The sequence below is a fragment of the Anabrus simplex genome, chromosome 2 (assembly GCF_040414725.1).
Source record: "Anabrus simplex isolate iqAnaSimp1 chromosome 2, ASM4041472v1, whole genome shotgun sequence".
Classification (NCBI taxonomy): domain Eukaryota; kingdom Metazoa; phylum Arthropoda; class Insecta; order Orthoptera; family Tettigoniidae; genus Anabrus; species Anabrus simplex.
This window is the reverse complement of record NC_090266.1, coordinates 1,182,597,197-1,182,624,124: the sequence shown is the minus strand read 5'-3', so window position 1 is coordinate 1,182,624,124 and position 26,928 is coordinate 1,182,597,197. Positions and strand designations below refer to the sequence as shown.

Here is a 26,928-nt window from a genome sequence, read left to right as displayed (position 1 = left end):
CTTGTAACATTATACTCTTGCTTCCACTGGTGTTTTAGCGTTTCCACCTTGATTGATTTTTCAAAACATGCATTGAAGTGCTATAGGTGTGTGAATGCATCAGTTAATAGGTGTTGTATAGATTGATGTTTTGCAGTATCGGGATTCACTATAAATCAGGATTATGGATTGGGAAAAATTATAGAAGCCCATAACCATCACGTAGATGAACTCCAACTGCTGAGAGTTCGCAAGAACTGGCATGATTCTGTAACTGCTGTTGACAACGGGCATTGTGTTGACATTTTCAAGTAGGCAGTGTGCGCTTCTCCATGGCGCATCTGGCGCTGTAATTGTGTCGTTCTGTAAAATTGTGCTTGAGGTTATGCGATGGGCTTGTGCCTGGAAAATCATTCACCATGGCAGGATTGCAAAGCTTTATTGCTTTGCTTTTACTGTGGTCCTAGAAATGCCCTAAGAAGTAGTTCGCATGTACAATGATACGAAGCTACTGTCAACTTGAATAGTGTTGTTATGTATCAAATATCCTTTAATTCTGTTATACTTGCTCAAGTTACAGTTTAGTGAGTAAAGATATGGCGCATAACACACGATATAGGGGTTATGGCAGTGAACTTGCCAAGCCGTTACATCTTCAACATCTGGAACGTAGCCTTGCAGTGGAACCATACCTGTCTTATGTGGAGCAAATTTTTAACACGCCAATAAGGTAGGTTATTAAAGATATTTCTTGAATATGGAAGTTTCTTCAGCTTCAAGTTGTAGTGTAATACTGGAATGAATTGAGAAAAATGTACAGTGTAGGGGACAGTACTAACGGCCCTGTATGTAGCAGGTAAAGGTGGAGTATGTTATTACGCCGATTGATTTATTTTGGTAATTAAAGCAATTTAAAAAGGTTATGTTTTTCTTTTTTGGAGACGAAGTGTATTACTTTCATGCCAGGTTATGGTTCTGATATTCTGTTTTGCTTGAAGAAGAAAGCCAAATTACAAGTCTCGAAGAAAGGTTTTAAGAATTGCAATGACAGGAACACTGAAAAATGATGTTTCAGCATTGTATGGGAAAAGAAAATTTGATGAACAGAGATATGACAAATAGGTATTTAAATTAGGCCTACCTTGAAGATATGTCATACTAAATGGAAATAGTGTTAATTTACTTAGGCCTATTTTATCATAGGTTATCAATTGGCCATGGTTCATGTTTGTGGGTTACTGTAGTCACGTCCTAGTTCGTGAACCATGGGCAACGACTGAGTGGCCTAGTAAGTGGTCCTGAGAGTCGGGATACCAGTTGCTATGGAATGGGAGTGGGCATCTCGGACATATTCTGAGTTTTAGCCCTCCTTGTGCTCAGGCGGCTAGGACTATACAATTCACCGGTGGTTCATAACCCGTTAGAGGAGAGATCCTCACTTGGACTATGTGCAATTAGGGCAGCATCCTGCTTCATGAATTTACCGAGCTCAGAACACTTTAAGCAAGCCTCAGACCTATGGGAGTAATGGAGTCCCACTCCCATTTGACAGGCGAGGGACTCCTTGGAAACAACTTGGCGAACGAAATGCAATTCGAAGGGGAGCTATCAATATTAATGGGGCTTATGGAAGAAAAAAAGGTAGAACTGGCTGTGGCAGCAAAGAGGATGCATCTGGATGTGCTAGGAGTAAGTGATATTCGGGTAAGGGGAGATAATGAGGAAGAGATAGGAGATTATAAAGTGTACTTGACGGGTGTTAGAAAGGGAAGGGCAGAGTCTGGGGTAGGGCTCTTTATCAGGAATACCATTGCACGCAACATAGTTTCTGTTAGGCACGTAAATGAGCAAATGATGTGGGTAGATCTGTCAGTGGGAGGAATTACGACAAGAATTGAGTCCGTGTATTCACCATGTGAGGGTGCAGATGAGGATGAAGTTGACAAGTTTTATGAAGCATTGAGTGACATCATGGTCAGGGTCAACAGCAAGGATAGAATAGTGCTAATGGGCGATTTCAATGCGAGAGTTGGAAATAGAACGGAAGGATACGAAAGGGTGATTGGTAAATGTGGGGAAGATATGGAAGCTAATGGGAATGGGAAGCGTTTGCTGGACTTCTGTGCTAGTGTGGGTTTAGCTGTTACGAATACATTCTTCAAGCATAAGGCTATTCACCGCTACACATGGGAGGCTAGGGGTACCAGATCCATAATAGACTATATCATAACAACTTTGAATTCAGGAAATCTGTTAGGAATGTACGAGTTTTTTGCGGATTTTTCGATGATACAGACCACTATCTGATCTGTAGTGAACTAAGTATCCCTAGGCCTAGGATAGAGAAAGTGAAATCTGTCTGCAAACGAATAAGGGTAGAAAATCTCCAGGACGAGGAAGTTAGACGGAAGTACATGGATATGATTAGTGAGCAGTTTCGGACAGTAGACAGTAAGCACGTTCAGGATATAGAAAGTGAATGGGTGGCATACAGGGATGCTGTAGTGGAAACAGCAAGGGAATGCCTCGGAACAACTGTGTGTAAAGATAGGAAAAGGCGAACATCTTGGTGGAATGATGAAGTGAGAGCAGCCTGTAAACGTAAAAAGAAGGCTTATCAGAAATGGCTCCAAACAATGGCCGAGGCAGACAGGGATTTGTATGTAGATGTAAGAAACAGAGCGAAACAAATAGTTGTTGAATCCAAAAAGAAGTCATGGGAAGATTTTGTTAATAACCTTGAAAAGTTAGGCCAAGCAGCAGGGAAACCTTTCTGGACAGTAATAAAGAATCTTAGGAGGGGAGGGAAAAAGGAAATGAACAGTGTTTTGAGTAATTCAGGTGAACTCATAATGGATCCCAGGGAATCACTGGAGAGGTGTAGGGAATATTTTGAACATCTTCTGAATGTAAAAGGAAATCATAATGGTGTTGCAAACAGCCAAGCTCATGGGGAGGAGGAAAATGATGTTGGTGAAATTATGCTTGAGGAAGTGGAAAGGATAGTAAATAAACTCCATTCTCATAAGGCAGCAGGAATAGATGAAATTAGACCTGAAATGGTGAAGTATAGTGGGAAGGCAGGGATGAAATGGCTTCATAGAGTAGTAAAATTAGCGTGGAGTGTTGATAAGGTACCTTCAGATTGGACAAAAGCAGTAATTGCTCCTATCTATAAGCAAGGGAACAGGAAGGATTGCAACAACTATCGAGGTATCTCATTGATTAGTATACCAGGCAAAGTATTCACTGGCATCTTGGAAGGGAGGGTGCGGTCAGTCGTAGAGAGGAAGTTGGATGAAAACTAGTGTGGTTTCAGGCCACAGAGAGGCTGTCAGGATCAGATTTTTCAGTATGCGCCAGGTAATTGAAAAATGCTACGAGAGGAATAGGCAGTTGTGTTTATGTTTCGTAGATCTAGAGAAAGCATATGACAGGGTACCAAGGGAAAAGATGTTCGCCATACTGGGGGAGTATGGAATTAAAGGTAGATTATTAAAATCAATCAAAGGCTTTTATGTTGATAATTGGGCTTCAGTGAGAATTGATGGTAGAATGAGTTCTTTGTTCAGGGTACTTACAGGAGTTAGACAAGGCTGTAATCTTTCACCTTTGCTGTTCGTAGTTTACATGGATCATCTGCTGAAAGGTATAAAATGGCAGGGAGGGATTCAGTTAGGTGGAAATGTAATAAGCAGTTTGGCCTATGCTGACGACTTGGTCTTGATGGCAGACTGTGCCGAAAGTCTGCAGTCTAATATCTTGGAACTTGAAAATAGGTGCAATGAGTATGGTATGAAAATTAGCCTCTCGAAGACTAAATTGATGTCAGTAGGTAAGAAATTCAACAGAATTGAATGTCATATTGGTGATACAAAGCTAGAACAGGTCGATAATTTCAAGTATTTACGTTGTGTGTTCTCCCAGGATGATAATATAGTAAGTGAGATTGAATCAAGGTGTCGTAAAGCTAATGCAGTTGCGATAAACAGTATTCTGTAAGAAGGAAGTCAGCTCCCAGACGAAACTATCTTTACATCGGTCTGTTTTCAGACCAACTTTGCTTTACGGAGCGAAAGCTGGGTTGACTTAGGATATCTTATAAGTTAGAAGTAACAGACATGAAAGTAGCAAGAATGATTGTTGGTACAAACAGGTGGGAACAATGGCAGTAGGGTACTCGGAATGAGGATATAAAGGCTAATTTAGGAATGAACTCGATGGATGAAGCTGTACGCATAAACCAGCTTCGGTGGTGGGGTCATGTGAGGCGAATGGATGAGGATAGGTTACCTAGGAGAATAATGGACTCTGTTATGGAGGGTAAGAGAAGCAGAGGGAGACCAAGATGACGATGGTTAGACTCGGTTTCTAACGATTTAAAGTAAAGACCTATAGAACTAAATGAGGTCGCAACACCAGTTGCAAATCGAGGATTGTGGCGACGTTTAGTAAATTCTCAGAGGCCTGCAGACTGAATGCTGAAAGGCATAACAGTCTATAATGATAATGTATGTCTGTATGTATGTATCAATTGGCCTTTTATTTGACATTGTTCCTCGAAGATAACATACCTTTTAGGTAAATCTTGTTATGCACTTGCTGGGATTTTATCGGTCGCATCTTCTATGTGCCGTATTAAGTATTACGGAGCACTGACTAGATCAAGATATTTTTACCAGCATTTCCTTAGACTTTGTATGGCTCTGCGGGTTGAAGCGTTAGGGTCATAATAGATAGGTTACGTTATGTCACTAAATGGAAATGAAAAAGTGTTTATATACTAATTTTATTTTTAGTTGTCTATTAGTCTAGACCTTTGATTTGACATTGTTATCAGAAGGTAACATCACAACTAAAGCTTGATGGGCATATGCAGGGATTTTGTGTCAGGCGTGGTGTGTTTGTGTTACTGAACATTGATAAGATCAAGATATATATTTAGAAAGACGCACACATGTGCAAATATAACAATAGTCAAAGTTTGCTATAGTATATTGTTAATTTTTGCCCTTCACTATACAGAGTTATATGATAGACCTATTTATCACAGGACTTTCTACACAGTAAATGCATGCCTTTAGAGTTTGGTTTGTGATATTTTCATTGTGACATGTTATGGTGATAACCATTAATTGCAAGTTTTATTAGTCCACATCACAGAGGTTATTTTCATTTGCCCATCTTCTGCCTATCATTGCATCCGTGGCACAGATGTTTTGTGGTATTTCTTCCCATTTATGTCGTTTTATCTTTGGCAATTTAGTCACCTGTACTGTAGATTGTAATGGGTCCGACTCATTGGCTGAATTGTCAGCGTACTGGCCTTCGGTTCAGAGGGCCCCAGCTTCTATTCCCGGCCAGGTCGGGGATTGTAATCGCTTCTGATTATTTGCACGTCCCAACACTCTACTCATCATATTCAGACAGCATACTACACTACCAACAATGACAGAAACACGCAATAGTGATTAAATCCAGCCATATACAAGGATGGCGTCACGAAGGGCATCCGGCCTTAAAACAGTGCCAAATCCACATGTGCGACTCCACAGGTGTGGGGAAAAAGCGGTAGCAAAAGAAGAAGACTGTAGATGGTAATGGCAGTTTGATGTATGGGTTCTTGGTGTAGAATGGTTCTTTCGCTAGTTTGTAAATGAGTAAGGATGGGACTGTTTTGGCTACTACCAGTGTTCATTTTAACTTCTGGGCTTTTACTTTCTTTAGGTAGTTAGTTGTCAGAGATAGTCTTTCTCAGATCAGTTCTATGCCGTACGTCAGAATTGGAGTTATTTTGGTGTGGAATAAGGTCATGTCTTTTAGTAATGGTAGTCTCATAATGTTTTTTTATAGCATACATTCCGCTTATAATGGCTGTTGTAGTTTCCTTTATGTGAATCTTGAAGGAATTGCAAAGTTGTCTGCAAAGCGATTCCGAGATATGTAGAGAAATTTACTATTTCAGTCTCTTTCTCTCCTAGTGTTATTTTATCCTTGTATGAAGTTTTCCCTGCCTTTCTGGAACACTATGCATATGGTTTTGTTGTAATTGATGTTTAATTAATTTTCCTCTGCCTAGATGTGTAAAGCGCTCGAGGCATCCTGTACTGGTAACTTATGTCTGTTTGGTGATCCAAAACCATGTAATCTGCATGCATATATATTCCATGAAATGAGAACCTGTTGTAACCCTCAGTTTTAGCGAAATTGATATTTTGCCATTTTCAGTCTTGTGGATTATGTTTGATGGGTTAACTTCATATAACTTAAGGAGGCTGTTGTAGTTTATTAAGTGATCTTCATTATATCTGCGGTGGCAATATTAAATATAGTGGGACTTTGGGATCTCCCTGCAATACTCTGTTTGAAAAGTATCTCCTGATGTTGTCACTCCGTCCCTTATTTCTACTTCCTGACTGTTCATTATCACTATTGTGATTTAATTTTCTCTCAGATTTGTGTTTTCCAGTTTTTCGGTGAGATTCGCCGATGTTCAATAATGATATAGATGTTGATTCCCATAGGGAATCTGAAATATTTGTTCCGAATGAGTAAATTTATAATGCCAATATAAATGGTCCGTTATTGGACCTTATAAATTTTCCAGCTAACTCATTCCTGTTTGCCAGCGTTTCACCCCCGTATGCTAGGCTGGGCTCATCAGTTGGTACCTAGCACACCTACCAAGACGCTGGCTAGTGCATACCGTGGAGGCCACTGCATAGGCTAATTGTAGCCACCGGTAGTGCCGGACCATTTATAAGTCAAAAGCTTTGGTATAATCAATGATCAATAAGTTGTCTATTAGCCTAGACATTATTTTTTCGAGTCTCCTATTGATCACATTTGAGTTCACAACGTTGCATTCCAGTGCTATCCTGCAATATGCATTTTGATAATTTGCTTCACCCTTTCTCTTATATATAGGCCTAAGCATTATCAAATATATTCACCAGTTCTCTGGTATTTTACTAGTTTTCAGGCATTTGTTGAATACCTCTGTCTGAATTTCAGTTAAAAGTTCTTCGGAATCTTTTAATATTTCATTGTAGATTTCATCAGGGCTTGCTACTTTCCTATTTTTTGTCATCTTGATTGCTGCTTATACTTCATCATCTGTTGTGAATGGTGAAATGTTGTCCTCTGTGTAGGTATTCATGTGCCATATGAGAGATTTGTCTGAGCTAGATTCAGTCTTCGCTTGAAATTGTCCTTCCGTACTTCACTTTCGACATCTCCAAGCGTTTCAGAGCGATGAAGGGATCTTTGCAAGCTTCTTTTGCATCTATCAAGGCTTGCTGTCCTGTATGTTGAGCCTTCTTGCATTTCACGAGCTTCTTGTAGTCCTTTCTTTTTCTTGCATATGTTTGTAGTTGTCCGTTACTGAGTTTTGCCTGGTGCAGGGCAACTGGGGTCATTATTTGGAATTGGTGGCATTCTGCATTGAACCATGATTGTTCTTTCCTCTGTTTGACTGGTACGTAGTTGTGTTTGAAACATCTTGATTCGTGGTCACGGAGAGGTTGATGTTGTTTTCTTTTAAGTATCGCTTCTCATCTTCTGGTTTTTGAGTTTAGAAGGTTAGAATTGATAAGTCTAATCTCCTTGAAGGTTTTTACGAGATCTGGTTTGCTATGTCTTCTCTGTTCCTTGCTGGTAGGATGAATCTATTTTGGACACGTGTAGTGGGTGTGGTGTTAGATACCCTTATTTTGCTTTTGATACAAATACAGTTTCCTTGATGAGAAACTGAAGTTTGTAGTACTTGTACCAATGTAAGCGATTTAGGTTATTTCATTTTCCTTGTTAAGGAGATGATATTCTTCCTCTTGCAGGATGTCAGACATTCTTTATGTTTTGTCATTTTGCTTGTCAGTTCTGCAGTTGAAGCCTTCTGCTAATACTATGTTTTTCTCAGCTTTTATGTACACTATTGCCCTTGTTATCCCTTTTATGGTACCCTCGATGGAAGTGCTGTGCGTGATATACCTATCGTTAAGTCTGTAGTTTTTAAAAATACCATGCTGTCTTTCTTTGATTGTGCCTATTTTGGATTTAAACAATAAGGAGATTCCTCTCTCTGTCCTTCCTTTAGCCTTTGGTTTTGTAAAAGAGTGCACAGAATAATAACCTGCTATTATTATGCTTTGTTTAAACAAAGGTGGTTCATGGTGTAGGGTACTGTAGTCACATCCTAGTTCGTGAACCACGGGTAACTCCTGAGTGGCCTAGTAAGTGGTCCTTAGAGTCGGGATGCTGTGGAATGGGAGTGGGCATCTTGGACGTATTCTTAATCATGCCTCTCCTTGTGCTCAGGTTATACAATCCACCGGTGGTTCCTAACCTTTTAGAGGAGAGATTCTTACTGGTACTTCGTATAACTAGGGTAGCATCGTGTTTCGCAGAATTATTACCAAGCATGTTCAGAACATTTTCAGAAAGTCTTGGCCCTATGGGTGTAATGGGGTCCCACTTCCATTTACCAGGTGAGGGACTCTTTGGAAACAACTTGGCGAATGAAATGGAATTCAATGGAGAGGTATTAATATCAGTGGGGTTTATGGGAGAAAGAATGCAGAACTGTCTTAGTCAGCAAAGAGGATACATCTGGATGTTGTGTTAGAAGTTAACGATATTCAGGTAAGGGAAGATAACGAGGAAGAGTTAGGAGATTATAAAATATTCTTAACAGATGTTAAGAAGGGAAAAGCAGAGTGTGGGGTAGGAGAGTTCATCGGGAATACTAGATATTGCACACAACATAGTTTCCATTAGGCATGTAAATGAGTGAATGATGTGTGGCTAGATTTGGCTGCTGGAGGAATTAGGACGAGAATTGTCGCTGTGTATTCACCATATGAGGCTACAGATGAGGATGAAGTTGACAGTTTTTATGAAGCACTGAGTGACATCGTAGTGAGGATCAATAGGGATAGGATAGGGTTAATGGGTGATTACAGTGCAGGAGTCAGAAATAGAACTGAAGGATACGAAGGGATGTAAGAATACATTCTTCAAGCATAAGGCGTAAGGCTATTCACTGCTATACATGGGAGGGTAGGGGCACCAGACCCATACTAGACTATATCATAACAGATATTGAGTTCAGGAAATTGTTAGAAATGTGTGAGTATTCCAGGGATTTTTTGATAATACAGACCATTAAGGAGGAGGTGGCCGTGCGGTAAGGGTCTCACAGCAGAGAGCTTGCATTTGGTAGATGGTGGGTTCGAATCTCACTGTCGGCAGCTCTCAAGATTGTTTTCCGTGGTTTCCCATGTTCACACCAGGCAAATGCCAGGGCTGTACCATAATTAAGGCCACTTTACAAGTGATAAGCTTTAACAGCTTCATTTCAAGTAATACTAATCCCGTATTGACTATAATCAATCAGTGGATATTCAAGATAAACTTAAATATTATAACTAAGTGGTCCGCCTATTCAATACAATATATAATTTATTATATCTAGTACATGTTTCGTCCCCTAAGGGACATCATCAGCCAATAATAAATTAACATTAATATATCAGAAATAAATATTATTAAAATTGGAAAGACACATTAAAATTTTTGACATTTAAAATAAGATCTTCGAAATTTTGTTAAAATTGTAAGTCATAAGACAGATAAAACAGTTAAATTGTCCATATTTCTCTTGTTGATATTCTTGGAAAATGCCATTTTTGCTTATAAAATCTTAAAATATCATTTGTTGTAAATAGCTCACTTGATTTGTATCTCTTGGTAAAAGATTTGTTGAAACTTAATAAGCATTCCTTAGATGGTATAATAAATTTAAATGCTTCAGAATTTAAAGTCAGCTCGGGGCCGTGATGGTAAAGTTCTGTGTGGTAAAGGATATAATTTTATCTGAAATTCTTAAACAATAGGCCTAACTATTTTATGTTTAACAACAAAATCTACCAACAAAAAGGTCTTCTGATGGGTGCCCCAGCAACAAGCATCCTAGCCAAAATTTATATTTATCACATTGAAAAACTAAAATTATCGACAATCTTGATGGTTTGAACCATTGGTCTAGATTTGTAGATGACACCTTTGTAATACTAGATGAAAGAATTACTAATGGCCAGACCTTTTTAAACCAACTTAACTCCCTTGATCCATATATCAAATTCACACTTGACTCTGAAGTAAATAACACTTTAAATTATTTAGACTTGAAAATTACTAGAAATAATCAAAACCTTTCCTTTAACATCTTCAGAAAACCAACGCAGAGTATCAACACGATAAAAAATGATTTCTTTACACCCGGGAGCTCATAAAAGAGCCGGCTTCTTTAGTATGATTTACAGAGCTTTTAATATTCTGCTTTCACCCCAGGATTTAAAAAAAGAAATTAATACTATATACCATTTAGCATACAAGAATGGCTATAATAAAGAGTTTGTAAACAGGATTATAAATAAAGTAAAAAATAAGCCTATGACTACGTTAATACAAGAACGAAAAGAAAAAGAGAATAAGAAATTTGCCGTATTTACTTATAATAGCAGTAAAATATATAGTATTACGAATCTATTCAAAAGACGCAATTTAAGAATCGCTTTTAGGACTAATAACACAAACTCGAAATTATTTTATAACACTCATATCGTTAATAATAGTAATAATAATAAATTCCAAAATTCGGGTGTTTATAAACTGAAATGTGCTAGTTGTTTAAAAAGGTACATAGGACAAACAGGTAGGAACTTCATTATAAGATATCAGGAACACACCAGAGCCAAGTAATACAATAGATACTCGGCCATGAGTGAGCACATGACCGACTCCAATCACATGTTTACAAACATAGATAATGACCTTAAAATACTGAAAACTGTAAATAAAGGCCATTTATTAAACATATATGAGGACATCTACATTTATCTAGACCAGAGAAACAATCCAACAAATAATATCAATGAGCTTTCTGAGAAGTATAACATTTTATATGAAGAACTATTAAAAGCGAAAGTTAGGAAGAAACGTCAGACTCTTAACACGTCACACGCTCGGTGACACTCAGGTTGTTCACCTTAGGACACACTCTCCTACTTCCCCTCCACACTCCCCGCTCAGCGTAGCAACTACCAGTACTTGTTTTAAAGCAGATGCACACTTACCTCGGTAGAAGTGAGTCCTTCTCCGCACATCGGGGCCAATAATGAGTAAGTAAATACGATTTTATTACATTACGTTATATTTATTTCATCTTCCATGTCACGTTACTTACACTTATATTATTTTTCAGTTTTTATTTTTTCATTTTATTTCATATAAAATTATATCCTTTACCACACAGAACTTTACCATCACGGCCCCGAGCTGACTTTAAATTCTGAAGCATTTAAATTTATTATACCATCTAAGGAATGCTTATTAAGTTTCAACAAATCTTTCACCAAGAGGTACAAATCAAGTGCGCTGTTTACAACAAATGATATTTTAAGATTTTATAAGCAAAACTGGTATTTTCCGAGAATATCAACAAGAGAAATATGGACAATTTAACTGTTTTATCTGTCTTATAACGGCTTACAATTTTAACAAAATTTCGAAGAACTTACTTTAAATGTCAAAAATTTTAATGCGTCTTTCCAATTTTAATAATATTTATTTCTGATATATTAATGTTAATTTATTATTAGCTGATGATGTCCCTTAGGGGACGAAACATGTACTAGATATAATAAATTATATATTGTATTGAATAGGCGGACCACTTAGTTATAATATTTAAGTTTATCTTGAACATTCATTGATTAATTAAGGCCACAGTGCTTCCTTCCCACTCCTAGCCCCTCCTATCCAATTGTCGCCATAAGACACTTCTGTGTCGGTACGATGTAAAACAAATTAAAGGAAAAGACCACTGTCTGATCTGTTGTGAATTAAGTATCTTTAGGCTTAGTGTAGGGAAAGTGAAATCTCTCTTCAGACGAATAAGGCTAGAATATTTCTAGGGCGAGTAAATTAGAAGTGCATGGATAGGATTACCGGTACTGAAGAGTTCCAAGCAGTAGACAGGAAGAAGTTTCAGGAATAGAGAGAGAATGGGTGGCGTACAGGGATGCTATAGTAGAAACAGCAATGGAATGCCTGGGAACAACTGTTTGTAAAGATGGGAAAAAATAAACGTCTTGGTGAAATGAAGTAGCGAGGGCAGCTTGTAAACATAAAAGGAAGGTGTATCAGGAATGGCTCCAAAAATGGACTGATGCAGACAGAGAATTGTACGTAGATGACAGAAATGGAGCAACACAAATAATTGTTGAATCCAAGAAGTCATATGAAGATTTCGGTAATAACCTGGAAAGGCTAGGTCAAGCAGGAGGGAAAACTTTCTGGCCAGTAATAAAGAATCATGGAAAGGGAGGGGAGAAAGGAAATGAATAGTGTTTTGAGTAAATCACATGATTTCGTTATAGATGCCTGGGAATCACTGGACGGGTTTAAGGAACATTTTTAAAATCTTCTTAGCATAACAGAAAATCTTTTTGGGGATGTTGCGAACAACCAAGCTCATGGAGAGGAGGACAATGGTCTTAGTGAAATCGTGCTTGAGGAAGTGGAAAGGATGGTTAAATAAAGTCCTGTGTCATGCTGCAGGAATAGATAAAATTAGACCTGAAATGGTGTCAGGGCTGTCGGGATCAGATTTTCAGTATGTGGAGGTAATGGAAAAACGCAACGGGGGGGGAGTAGACAGTTATGTTTGTTTCGTAGATCTAGAGAACGAGTATGACAGAGTACAGAGGGAAAAGATGTTAATCATAGTGGGGGACTATGGGATTGAGGGTACCGGTTGGTTGTTAAAAGCAATCAAAGGTATATATTTGGAAAATTGGGTTTCAGTGAGAATTGATGGTATAATGAATTCATGGTTCAAGGTACTTGCAGGGTTCGACAAAGCTGTAATCCTTCACCTTTGTTTCTCATAGTTCACATGGATCATCTACTGTATGGTATAAAGTGGCAGGGATTGATTCATTTAGGTGGAAAGGTAGTAAGCAGTTTGGCCTATGCCAACAACTTAGTCTTAATGGGAGATTTTGCTGCAAGCCTGCAGTCTATCTTGGAACTTGAAAATAGGTGCAAAGAGTAGGCCTATGAAACGAAAATTAGCCTTTCCAAAACTAAAGTGATGTCAGTAGGTAAATAACCTAAGAGAATTGAAGCAGTTTGGGAGTACAAAGCTGGAACAGGTGGATAATTTCAAGTATTTGGAATGTGTTTTCTCCCAGGGTGGTAGTATAGTGATATTGAATCAGTATCAACAAAGCTAATGCATTGAGTGCGCAGTTGTGATCAGCAGTTTTTTGTAAGGAAGAAGTCAGCTCCCAGCCTGTTTTCAGACCAACTTTTCTGTACGGGAGTGAAAGCTGGGTTGACTCAGATATCTAATTTAGAAGTTAGAAGAAACAGAACCAGGCGAGTTGGCCGTGTGGTTAGGAGCGCGCAGCTGTGAGCTCGCATCCGGGAGATAGTGGGTTCGAACCCCACTGTTGGCAGCCGTGAAGATGGTTTTCCGTGGTTTCCCATTTTCCACCAGGCAAATGCTGTGGCTGTACCTTAATTAAGGCCATGGCCGCTTCCTTCCCATTCCTAGACCTTATCTGTCCCATCGTCGCCATCCCTTCCCATTCCTAGGCCTTATCTGTCCCATCGTCACCATAAGACCTATCTGTGTCGGTGTGACATAAAGCAACTAGCAAAAAAATAAAATAAAATAACAGACATGAAAGTTGCGAGAATGATCGCTGGAACAATGGCAGGAGGGTACTCGGAACTAGGAGATAAAGGCTAAGTTAGAAATTAACTCACTTGATGAAGCTGTACTCATGAATTGGCTTCAGCGGGGGGGGGGGCAGATGAGGTGAATGGAGGAGGATAGGTTTTTTTTAATAATTCTATCTGTTCGGGGCGTCGATGTATACAGATCTTTTGCCCCTACTGGCACCACATATGAACCTGTGTGTAATTGGAATTGCGGAAGTGTAGAGTGTTGAATGTGAGGAAAGGAACGTTAAGGACGACGTCTACACCCAGTCCCCAGCCAGGGATATATATTATTCATTTATAATTATAAACCCCTGACCCAGCCGTGAATCGAAGCCGGGGCCGGACAGGAGGATAGGTTATATAGGAGGATAATGGACTTGGTCATGGAAAGTAAGTCTAATATCTTGGAACATGAAAATAGGTGGAATGAGTATGATATGAAAGTTAGCCTTTCCAAGATTATATTGTGACCAGCACCATTGTTGCACGTAGGCAACTGTGCGGGATTTCTGGCGATATGAATGATATACTTCAGTGCATTATTGACCTTATTATATAGGTGAAAAATTGCAGGCTCAATGTCAATCCAATCGTTTATTTCAGATGTGTTTAAAATTTTATTTATATGCCAGGAGAATCTACTATAATGTAACTTTAAGTTCTCCAAAGGAAAAGATGGCTCTTGAGAACGAACCCAGGAAAGATTAAAAATGATGGGTTTATGATCAGAATCAAGTACATTATGAACAGTAAAATAAATTGGTCTCAACTCCTTTTTCACAACACCGCCGTTAAGTTGAATCCCCCCCCCTCCCCCCAAAGAATGAAGGCGAGTTTCCTTAGGTTTAAAGGAGATTCGAAATACCAGTGTTCATGTCTGTTGCCTTCAGTTTTGAGATATAAGTTACTCCATAAAAAGAATTCACTTTTTTCACTTCCTTTCACACTTACCCCCCATTAAGTGAATTTTCCGAAAAAAAAATACTTGTTTCTTTATTAGTAAAGGATCTTCTAAATACCAGTTATCACGACTGTAACATCTTCAGTTTTTGAGATGTGTCCTCATAAAAGGAATTCAACTCCTTTTCACCACTGCCCCATGATGATTCCCCCCCCCCCAAAAATGCGTTTCTTTGTTTTTAAAGGAGATCCAAATACCAATTTTCATGTCTGTAACAACTGTAGCTTTTATTAGATTTAAGTATCCTCATACAATTAATTCAAATAATTTTTCAAATCTTTCACCCGCCCACCCCCATTGGATTTTCCAATACAAAGGAATACGTGTTTCTTTACTTTTAAAGCAGATTCTAAATACCTATTTTTCACGTCTGCAACATCTTTCGTTTTTGAGATAATAGAATCTTCATACGAATAATTCAAGTAATTTTTCAATTCTGCCCCCCCTTTAAGTGGATTTCCGAAAACAAAAAAATACGTATTTCTTTATTTTTAAAGGAGATTCCAAATACCAAATTTCATGTCTGTAACATCTTCAGTTTTTGAGATATCGGTATCCTAATAAAAAGAATTCAACCCCATTTTCAGTCATTTTTACCCTCCACCCAAGTGGTTTTTCCAAAAACAAAAAATACATGTTTCTTTATTTTAATAGAGAAAAAAATACCATTTTTCACTTTTGTAACATGTTCATTTTTTGATATATACTGTAGACATGCTCAACTTAACATTTCACCCCTTTTTTAGTTCTCCTTAAGTGGAGTTTCCAAAGACAAATCACCTAGGGCCTATATTTCTTTACTTTTACAGGAGATTCCAAATACCAATTTTTACATCTGTAACATTTTACGTTTCTGAGATATACCGGTACTGTAGATATAGTCTTTTAAAAAGTTTCATCCCATTTGTCACTCCTATTTAACCCCCATTAATTGGATTTTCCAAAAAAAAAAAAAAAAGGTGTTTCTTTATTTTTAAAGGAGATTCTTAATACCAATTTTTACATCTTAAAACTTTTAAAGTTTTGAGATATAGATACTCATTTTAAAAATCAGCCCCCCCTTTTCACCCTCTTAGCGACAGAATATCTAAAAATCCTCCCTTAGCGAGCACCTATATTGTAATATAAACATATCCTCAAAATTTCATTTCTTTATATCCAGTAGTTTTTGGCTCTGCGATGATGAATCAGTCAGTCAGGACAGGTTCTTTTATATGTATAGATGGGGCGCTGTGGTCCATGTTGTCGCACACCAACCTGAACACATTACCCATGCTAGTCCAAGTCTCGTAACTCACTGCCACCAATAAGTTACGTCATCTAGACTCCCCTTCCACGGAGGATGTAGCTGTCTGATAAGTGCTGCCCTCTGATGGACAAACATACTGTACACATGGCGTTCAACATACTGCCCACCTAATTTACATATAAATTATTACAAACATAAATATTAACAACAACAAAAAATTAGCATTCGCACTGAAAATGTCAAATGTAAGAAAGAAAGGTTGAGCACATGAAAGATTACACTTTTTCTCTATGTACAGTTTCCACCTCTTCTGGGAAGAGACAAAGTTTTGCAACTGGGCGCTTGAAGGTCCCCTTGGGAGTGCGAATAGTGGCAACTCGCACCAAGCTGCCAGGCCCTGCTTGCGTATCTACCATGATCCCTGTCTGCCACACGAGAGGTGGCAACTTGTCTTCCTTGAGAAGAACCAGAGTTCCAGGTCGAAGGTTGACCCTTCCTGATGGCCACCTAGTCTGCTGCTGGAGTTGACACAGATTGTCCCTTGACCACCACTTCCAGATGTATTCTGGCAGATACCAGGACGCGATGTAAATCTACGCAGAGCAACTAGGAACGCATCAGTAGACAGGTCAGAGACAAGTTCAAGATGGATTTTCTTGGTCATCATACAGACAGATAGAGCAATATAACATTTTATGTTTGTTTTGCTCTTACGGGTCCCTTGCTTTATATGGAGTGGACCCCCATAGTCAACTCCATAGTTCAAAAATGGTCTGTTGGGTTCTACCCTGTGGTGTGTGAGCTGGCCTATGAGTTGAGTTGATGTACGTACCTTTAACCAGTAGCAAGGGAGACACTTGTGCATTATGTGCCTAATGACTGACTTACCATTAAGTATCCAATATCGTTGTCTATTGGTTGCAAGCAAAAGTTGGGGTATGGCATGCAAAAGTCGCATGTGCTCGCACATTACTAACAACCTGGTCATATGGTGATTAGGAGGTAGGATGATGGGATGTTTCTTGCTGTGTGGAGCTTCAGGTCGTTCCAATCTGCCGCCGACCCCAAGTGTCTGGTTTGCATCTACAAAGGGATGAAGAGACCTCAACTTGCTGTCGTTTCTGCCAAGTCTCAGGTCTTGAAGCTCCTTACCATATTCTCGTCCTTTGGCAGTGCTAATGATCCAGTGTGATGTCTCTCGAAGTTCGACTACAGTCAGACCTCCCACCTGTCTCCTTGAAGCAGGAAGCCTGAGGTTATTCATGTACCTCAGTATGAAGGCCATGACTCACCAGCCGTGACCAAGAAGAAAAGCATTGGATTAAGTCTTCAAGGAAATGACTGAAAATAAGTAAGCAAACAGCTGGTTTCCGTTGCTCTGGTACATCAGTGAGTTCGAGAGTTTTCTTCATGTCGCTGACAGGCCAGGCTGACTGTGGCTGATATAGATCCAGGATGGCTCCGCCCACCATGACTGGTTGTCTAGAAGATGTGGTTCAATCCCCCTTGAAATGATGTCAGCTGGATTGTCCTGCGACATCACATGGTTCCATTGTTCTACAGGTGACAGTTGTTGTAGCTCAGACACTTGGTTACCAACAAATGTTTCAACTTATAAATCTCATTTTTTGTCCTGTATTGGCATCAACTCAACTAAGGTTAGGTTGAATGGAGAATCCCACCTTCCAATACTTATATTTTAGTGCTAGTCTATGTATTTATGTAACATAATCCAGCTTAAAATCTAATTACAGTATTTAAAAGAACATGTTTCATTCCTAATGTGGAACATCTTCAGCTAAGAAAGATACAAAAATTGGCATAAACAAAATAAAAACATTTATGATGATAAGATAAAATGTTCCTTCATGTTTGGTTAAAGCCTCTACAAGTCAGTGTTCGAGTTTGAGATAAAATCTGTTCAACATTAGGAATGAAACATGTACCGGTACTTTTAAATATTGTACTTAGATTTTAAGCTGGATTATGTTACATAAATACATAGACTAGCATTAAAATACAAATAAGTATTGGAAGGTGGGATTCTCAATTCAGCTTAACCTTAGTTGAACAAATGTTTTACACGATCTGTCCAATAGTAGTTTTGTTCAATTTTTAGGTTAAGTGCAGTTCTAACCTTATTCATTAATTTTGCAAGGAGTAATGCACCACGTAGTTCAAGTTTGTAACAAAGTAAAAACTTCTCGGACTGCAGCTAACTTGTCAACTTGTTTTCTCATCTGTGTATGGTGTCACTGTGGTCAAATTCCAAGCAATATAATATAAATTTGAATTGCTTTTCAGTCGTGATAAGACGAGACATTTCTATACCAGTCTTATCAGTTTCTAATATCTCTGTTGTATTAATGTGATTGTCCTTTCACCCCCTGTGGGTGGGGGACGCCGACAAAGAATACACTCACGGTATACCCTGCCTGTCGTAAGAGGCAACTAAAAGGGGCGACCAAGGGATGATTGTCTTGGAACCATGAAACTACTTTTGTAACATCACGCGCGGAACACCATGGGTTGCTTTTACTTGCGAGTAGTACCATTCTGTTAGGTACTGAATAGTTTTGTGATTCGTAGCACTCAAGCGGGGTTCAGTGTGGTTTTCCAGTACCCGTGAGTCGTACCCATGTGAGCAACACCACGGGTCTGGGCGTTGCCTGTGAGTTGTACCACTATATGAGCGACACCGTGGGTCTGCGTTGCCAGTGATTAGTACCCACTACGTGAGGAACACCACGGGAATGCCGGCGCCTGTGATTAGTACACCTAGGTGAGGAACCTCATCGGTTTGTGTTGGCTATGAGTGACGTACAATACTTGTGAGTAGTACCTTAATGTTTGGAACACCGTGAGTTTATGCTACCTTTGATTAGTACCGCAGCTTGAGAAATATCATGGTTCTACTGTACTCGCGACATGTACCATACTGAGGGGCCGTAGACCTGGTTTTTGGACCCCTTTAGACATCAAGCATAATTGATTCAGGACTGTGGTTTATAAGTGGTCCCTTGGTCAGTAATACTACTATTTATGACCGTTTTTGAGTCGGATCCACTGTTTTTTTGTTTGTTTCTTGTTTGTGTTTTTTTTTTTTTTGGTTCATGTCCATCCATTCATTTTTCATGACATTTTTATTTATGTTGGTCAGTGGATTTTTTGAACTTTTTGTTGTCATTTCATTTCATACCATTAGGGGCTGATGACCTCGATGTTAGGCCTCTTTAAACAACAAGCATCATCATCATGATTGTCCTTTCTAGCAGCACACAGGTCTAATATGCCAAGCAATTCCTTTATTTCAACTAAATCAGTTGGTTTAGCATCCATCTCTCAAGTGCATTGAGGTTGAACTTCAGAATTTTGTTTGTACATTCAGCAATCAGAGAAATTATCTTCTCATCAAATAAGCATTCCCAACACTCTGGTGGTTTAGCATGTTTTACTGGGACATTCACATCTGGTAAATGAGCAACGATAATGTGGCATTGCGTGCAAACGTTTCTTGATGGACTGTTTTTATGCCATTTGGAAATTTTGTCACTTCCAGTGAAACACTTGGATGATATGTGACATCATCTTCATCTTGAATTAGGATGATACATTTAATTTTCCCTTTGTAAAGTGATCATCTTCAGGGTCACTTACATCACAATTGTCAATGTCCTGTTTGGTGTCCGTATCTTCTTCACAGGTTTCTACATGGTCTTCTTCTGATTCACACCATTCTTCATCTTGTACGTTTTGTTCACTTTATTCGTGAATCATATCATGCACTAACTGCACATCTGCACTTTTTGCCATCCATTTTACAATTCAATGCACCTATAAAGAGTTAATAATATAACTCAAAAGTATAATTTGAAGGTATGAAAAAACAGCGCAGAAATACTAATCTAAAGATCTTGCATTCAAGTAGTGGGAGAGGTCATGTGGCATTTATCATACGCCATAGGAGTCAGCAGTGAAGTAATCCTCTCATTACAAATTAACAATTGTAACTAAACCCAAACAATTGGCATACGATTCACAAAGAGGCTGTTACTTGAAGGTAGGGAGAGCAAAAATATCATAACCCCATAGACCTTTCAGTGAAATGTAATAGAAATTAGATGGCGTCTCACGGATGCCGTGCGACCTGTCCAGGGTTTACAAACAAAAATCCTAAGAAACAGTTACTAGATGTCACTGTAAATAAGCGTGTCATATACGTTCTCTATATTTTTCATTCATAAAATGTTGAATGAATGTCTTCTTGAACGTTAAGTTCTGGAACTGCTGCATCAGTATTAATATGGGTAATCAAAAACAGATTTAATAAGGTTAAAACAAATGAGATTACACTGATCATCAGGATAGTCCCTGGAGGAGGAATTGTGTTCTGTGTTATTTTGTTTATAATGTAATTGATATCTGTTTATCAAAGAATCATACTAAATATAATAAAATAGAGTATGTAAAATTTTTCTCAAGTCATTTCCATTTTTATGACTATACATCACTCAAAGAAAAATTGAGCGCATGGTAGTGAATAGGTTCCTCACAAGTATACTTTTCTCAGAAACAGTTGAACGTATAGATGTAACATTTGTTGTGGGTATCCACAGGGTTTGTGTCTATTAGGTTGGTTAAAAAAGAAATGAGCCAGAGGTTTTAAAATGAAAACCACTGAAAGGATTGTTTGTCATTGCCTGCAGAAGAAGGTGCAGTCCATATGTCATATAATATAAAACAGGTGATTGGTTGGTCCGCCCTGTCAATATATTTGTCGAGTTCATATAAGAGCGCTGAGGTCACAAACCCACTGTTAGAGGGAGACAGGTTCACTCCCACATGATAACAGAGCGAGCATACGTCGACTGTCCACTGCACTTAGTCGTGCTGAAAACAGTGAAATGGAGGCTTCAGAAGAAGAGCAAAGATGTGTAGTGCGTTTCCTGACAGCCAAAGGAGTTTGGATAAGGGAAATATGTCAAAGAATCGCACAAGTGTATGGAGAGCACTGCATGTCCGTTGCAAGTGTCAAGGCGTAGCACGGGAGATTCAGGGAAGGATGGATGTCGTTTTCTTATGATGCACGGTCTGGAACGCCACACTGCATTGCTGATGCCATTGTCCAGCAGGTGGATGCCCTCATTATGCAAGAACGGTGAGTTACGGTAGCAGCCAATGCTGCAGAGGTCGGGGTAAACATCGGAATTGTTCATGTTGTCATAAAGGACAGATCGAAATTTTGGAGAAGTGTGCCCATTGGGTATCTCACGCTCACAGTCGTCAACCAGCACAGGAAGCATGTCGAATGGGACTCTCTCTTAGCACCTACTGCGCTATACCAAGTTCTGTCATGGAGAGAAGGCATGGTGTCATCACTTCGAAACCAAGTCAGAACTACAAAGTCTCCAGTGGAAGCATGCAGGGTCGCCACCACCGGAAAATCCAAGGCTGTCCGCACAAGTGCAGGAAAGGTTATGCTCAGCTTCTTCTTTGACCAAAATGGCCCCTTCTTATGGACCTTGTGAAGCATGAGACAACAGTGAATATGCAGCGATCGTACAGAAACAACCGGGACTGCTCACCCGTGGGATAATTCTGCTCCACAACAATGCAAAGCCCCATACAGCAAACGCAGTCAAGGAGCTTTTGCAGACATACAAATGGAAGGTTCTCTTTCACCTTCCATACAGTCTAGACCTGTCTCCCTTTGATTGTCATTTTTGGTGAGCTAAAGAATGCTCTTAAAGGCAAACGATTCACCTCAGACGACGACGCCAAACAGTACATTTGCAACTTGTTCCCAACGCAGCCCCAGTCATTTCACGAGATGGCAGTTCACTACCTTGTGTTGCAGTGCGACAAGTGCCTCAACAGTGCTGGGCAATACTTTTAAAATAATGGTGCAGGTTTTCATTTTATAGCCTCTGGTTTGTTTGATTTTGAATGACCCTCATATATGGGAGGTGAATTATATTTTGGTAATTTTAATTAAAATTAAGTCTGATAAAATATTAAATGCCATGTGCTTATTTTCTTTTTGAGCAACTATATCTGCAATAACTTACCAACGGAGATGTTCAATAAATTTCCAATTCCTTTGCAATCATTAAGAAAAGGCTAGGAAAACAGCTAGGGAATCTGCCACCTGGGCGACTGCCATAAATGCATATCAGTAGTGATTGATTGATTGATTGATTGATTGATTGATTGATTGATTGATTGATTGAGAATTGTTTGCGTGTTGTGTAAAAGTGGAAACTGTATTTAAAAAACTTGTTTGATTAGTAATTATTATTGTTTTGTGTTCTAGTGATGGGGAAACCAACAGTGAAGCAGAGTATGATCAATATGGTGAAGCAGATGATTCCAGGAGAGAAAAGTCGAATGGAGTTTTTAGCAGTAGAGAAGGTATGTTTTCCTATGGCTGTTATTTCCTTTCATTGATATACTCCTCGAAAACAAGTTTAATTTTTGCAGTCATCTTTGTACGTGGAATTTTCCAAAAAAATAATTCAAAGCTATCTTCGTTGGTGATGGATCTGGTTTGTGAATTGTTGTGTGAAGGTCTGTATGTCAATTTTTGATGTCTCATTATTTCATTCATTGCTTAGGCTTAAGGTTAAAAGTTTTCCACAATTTAGTCTATGGGAGAGATTTAACAATACACCACGTTCTGATCAACACAAAATATATTTACTAACACAACTTTTAGAATGTAGGTGTTGTAAGTTTTATCAAGAGGTAGATAAAAAACAAAGTTTAATGATCCAAATGTACTAGAAATGAAACCAATGAAATAAAATGATATACAGTAGAAGTCCGCTATAGCGAGTACGACATATAACGAGAACTCCATTATAGCGACTACTTTTTTCTGTCCCTTCAACATTCCTATATTAAACTGTGTATCACCGGGCGAGTTGGCCGTGCGCGTAGAGGCGCGCGGCTGTGAGCTTGCATCCGGGAGATAGTAGGTTCGAATCCCACTATCGGCAGCCCTGAAAATGGTTTTCCGTGGTTTCCCATTTTCACACCAGGCAAATGCTGGGGCTGTACCTTAATTAAGGCCACGGCCGCTTCCTTCCAACTCCTAGGCCTTTCCTATCCCATCGTCGCCAAAAGACCTATCTGTGTCGGTGCGACGTAAAGCCCCTAGCAAAAAAAAAACAAAAAAAACTGTGTATCGTCCTTCGGTTACAGCGAGAACCCTATCACTGGCGCATCCGTTGTTACGAGCGATTAAGCGCGCACGATTTTTTCTGTTACCGATATTTATGCACCCCAGCGATGATATTGCATGCGATCGATTACCTTCGGCATAGTTTCCTCGCTATATGCACTAGCGATTTCTCTCGTCGACATTCGAAGGCGATGTTGGAGTTGATTAGTAATAACAGTAATACCCATTGACTGCTGTTCTCTAAAGAAAATTCGAAATGAAAGAGGATAACACATTTTCGAAATAAATGCGTAAATAACGGGGCCGATAGCAGTTGTTAACTCATTAAAAATAAAGACTGAATAAACAACATCTTAATTTTAATGTTATATATGGAAATTAAGTAAGAATGTGATACACCTCAAGATATGGCAGAGTACATCACTGATTTCAAAGGATATTTCATATCTTCTCGCGTCTAGTTACGGCTATTTAGATGTAAATTTTTCGCAAGGAGATTATTTCTCTACATGCGTTTCGAATATGTTTTCATGATAGGCTACATATACGGTTAGGTTAGGTTACGCTGTTTGAAGAAGAAAGCTGAAGTGTTTGCCACAGAAATCTCTGGAGTGATACCGTATTTCTCCAAATACAAGACTTTTTTTTCTCAGAATCTCATGCGAAAACTCAAGGGTTGTTACATTTGCGGCCTAACAATAAGTTAATGGATACCACTGGCAACTACTGCGGTAACCACACTGCTTCTTTTCACACACACACAGAACTCGTTGACAATAAACGACCGCATCTTTACTGCACATCGCTAGCCACGACAACCGGTTGTACAGAGCCTGTGTGTTTCTCAAATCTGCAGAATGATATCAAAACATGCGACCTTTCGAATTCTTAGAAAAGCCATGGCTACTCATTGCCAGAGTCATAACGCGTCTATTGTACTTGGAAAATTCTAAATTCCCATGGAGGGAATTAGATATTTTTCACCAATAGAGCATTTCAAAAATGTCAAAAACATCAGATGTAAGGCTTTTCAGGCGTTCGCTCTATTAACCAGCGTTTCGTCTTAGGTCTGACAGTAGACTCATCTGTTGTTTTATCCATTGCACTTATTTTAGCAACCTTCTAATGTTAATTTTGTTAATACTTCCACTATTATATCTCATCACATTGTATTTTTAAACCATCATTGTTATTTTTAATGTTATTTTACTTCAAATCTCTTCAAGATTTTAAAATTCATTTCATTATTACATGTTATTTAGACACTTATTTTCAATTTAAGGTTAAGGCTATGGCTGATGATGCCTTCAGGGAAGGCGAAACATGTACCACTATTAGTTAACAAATTTATGTAAATCATCCAAGACGATTTTGTATTGATTAGGTGGTCTAATAAATAACTTAATGTTATTATTTCAATCAAATATCATCAGTACGGACCAAAAATGATATTTATTACATGTAATAATTAATTCACACCCGAGAAACAGCGAGGCTTCACTGATTTTCCGATCACTAGAAGTTTTAGTTTTCCAGTTCCCGTCATATTAGCTCCCAGCATCACTATAAACCTTCCTTTACTGTTCCTCACAAACCACAAATGCCGTATTGCACAGTTAATGCTGTACAAAATTCGAGTTAGAGTATTTTTTGTTTCAAGGGAGGAAACGTTTGCTTCGAGAAATCGAGAAATTCGTGTAACCGAATTTCGAGTAATAGAGAAAAAAATACATGTGAAAAACAGGACAAACAGCTGGGAAATTTAAGTAACTTCGAGATACTGAAAATTCGATTAATGGAGGTTCGAGATATTGAGGTTTGACTGTGTATCCATCAGCTGTGATACACTTATTGCAGAAGGTGGGAACCTCAGAATTTTTTTTTTGTTAGATAGTAACTCAAGTGTATTAATTTTGGTTGATAGCTGTGGTGGAACATACACATACATCGAAAATTTCGGTCATTTTAGACATTTTTTTCACCTCTTCTCACCTCCTCATGTTGGGGGCTGCCAAACCATGGGAGGCAATCGTTTTTTAGGTGTTTTAAACATCTTGGTTTCACTGCCTTCCTGGTCACGAGAGGTTTTTAAAATCCTCCAACCATATTCTCACATAGTAACACTGTGAACCCAAACATTTTACTGCTGATACACTTTTCTTCTTTAATGATTAGTGATTTTGTTAGTAATGCCTGAAAGAAAGCCTTCCTGCTTTGTCCACAGTGAAAATGCCTCTAAGTTCATAGTCTGTAATCAGATCTAGCAGCTTTGATTTCCACTCATACACTACAATTTTATTGACTTCTATAGATTCTCCACAAAATTCTTTACCCGCACTATTGTATCTCTTCTTGAAGCTGTCCAGCATTCCTGTAGATGCTTAGACCTTTTTGTTTCCAAGAGACTTGGCTACTGCAAAAGCTTCACTTTGGAGCATCATACAAGATATATGCATGTTCTTTGACCTTGCATTGGTGATTCACTCCCATAACACCTTGTTAATTTCCTCATTTCTAGTTAACTTTGCCTTCCTATTAATTTGACTATCCCATTGAAGCTACTCATTCCTAATTAAATCTTTACTGTAGGCTATAATGGTCGTTGGTTTTGTAACCTGCCTATAATTTATCACAGACCAGCATTATCAGTACGTTCCATTTACCTGGAAATCTCATTCTAGAGTATCTGTGTCTTGATAATGTTGTTCTCTGTTAAATCCTATGATATATTTACATTTTGCTACACTAGTTTTCAATAACTAGAGTTCATTGACTAAAAACTTTTCATTAAGCAAAAGTATCATGTAAGATTTAGATATATTAATTTATATTTATTTTATAACTGTGGTTCATGGTGTGGGTTACTGTAGTCACGTCCTAGTTCGTGAACCGTGGGCAACGGCTGAGTGGCCTAGTAAGTGGTCCTGAAAGTTGTGATACCAGTTGCTATGGAATAGGAGTGGGCATCTCGGACATATTCTGAGTCATGATCCTCCTTGCTCAGACGACTAGTATTATACAATCCACCGTGGTCTCTAACCCGTTAGAGGAGAGATCCTCACTTGGACTGTGTGTAAGTAGAGTAGCATCCTTCTTCATGAATTTACTGAGCTCAGAACATTTTAAGCAAGCCTCGGACCTATGGGAGTAACTGAGTCCCACTCCCATTTGACAGGCGAGGGACTCCTTGGAAACAACTTGGCGAAGGAAATGGAATTCGAATCGGAGCTATCAGTGTTAATGGGGCTTGTGAAAGAAAGGAAGTAGAACTGGCTGAGTCAGCAAAGAGGATGCACCTGGATGTGCTAGGATTAAGTGATATTCGGGTAAGGGGAGATAACGAAGAAGAGGTAGGAGATTATAAAGTGTACTTGACAGGTGTTAAAAAGGGAAAGGCGGAGGCTATTCATCAAGAATACTGTTGCACGCAACATGGTTTCTGTTGGGCACGTAAACGAGCGAATGATATGGGAATTGTCTCGAGTGTATTCACGATGTGAGGGTGCAGATGAAGATGAAGTTGACAAGTTTTTTGAAGCATTGAGTGACATCGTAGTCAGGGTAAACAGCAAGGAGAGGATAGTGCTAATGGGCGATTTGAATGCAAGAGTTGGAAATAGAACTGAAGGATACGAAACAGTGATTGGTAAATATGGGGAAGATATAGAAGCTAATAGGAATGGGAAGCGTTTGCTGGACTTACGGGATAGTATGTTTTTTTTTTAAGTCAAAAACTTCATTACTAGTTTCGTATTGAATCAA

The 26,928-nt window shown here is 38.8% G+C and overlaps 1 protein-coding gene across 1 annotated transcript in view; it reads left to right on the top strand.

Moving 5' to 3' along the window:
- The first annotated feature begins 500 nt into the window (after positions 1 to 500).
- LOC136863826 (chromatin-remodeling ATPase INO80) overlaps positions 501 to 26,928 on the top strand; it is a 396,793-nt gene continuing 370,365 nt past the window's right edge. Inside the window, exons 1-2 of the mRNA XM_068226103.1 lie at positions 501 to 709; positions 22,297 to 22,394. Coding sequence (XP_068082204.1) covers positions 576 to 709; positions 22,297 to 22,394 — 232 coding nt within the window. The 5' untranslated portion in view covers positions 501 to 575. The remainder of the gene's footprint in view (positions 710 to 22,296; positions 22,395 to 26,928) is intronic.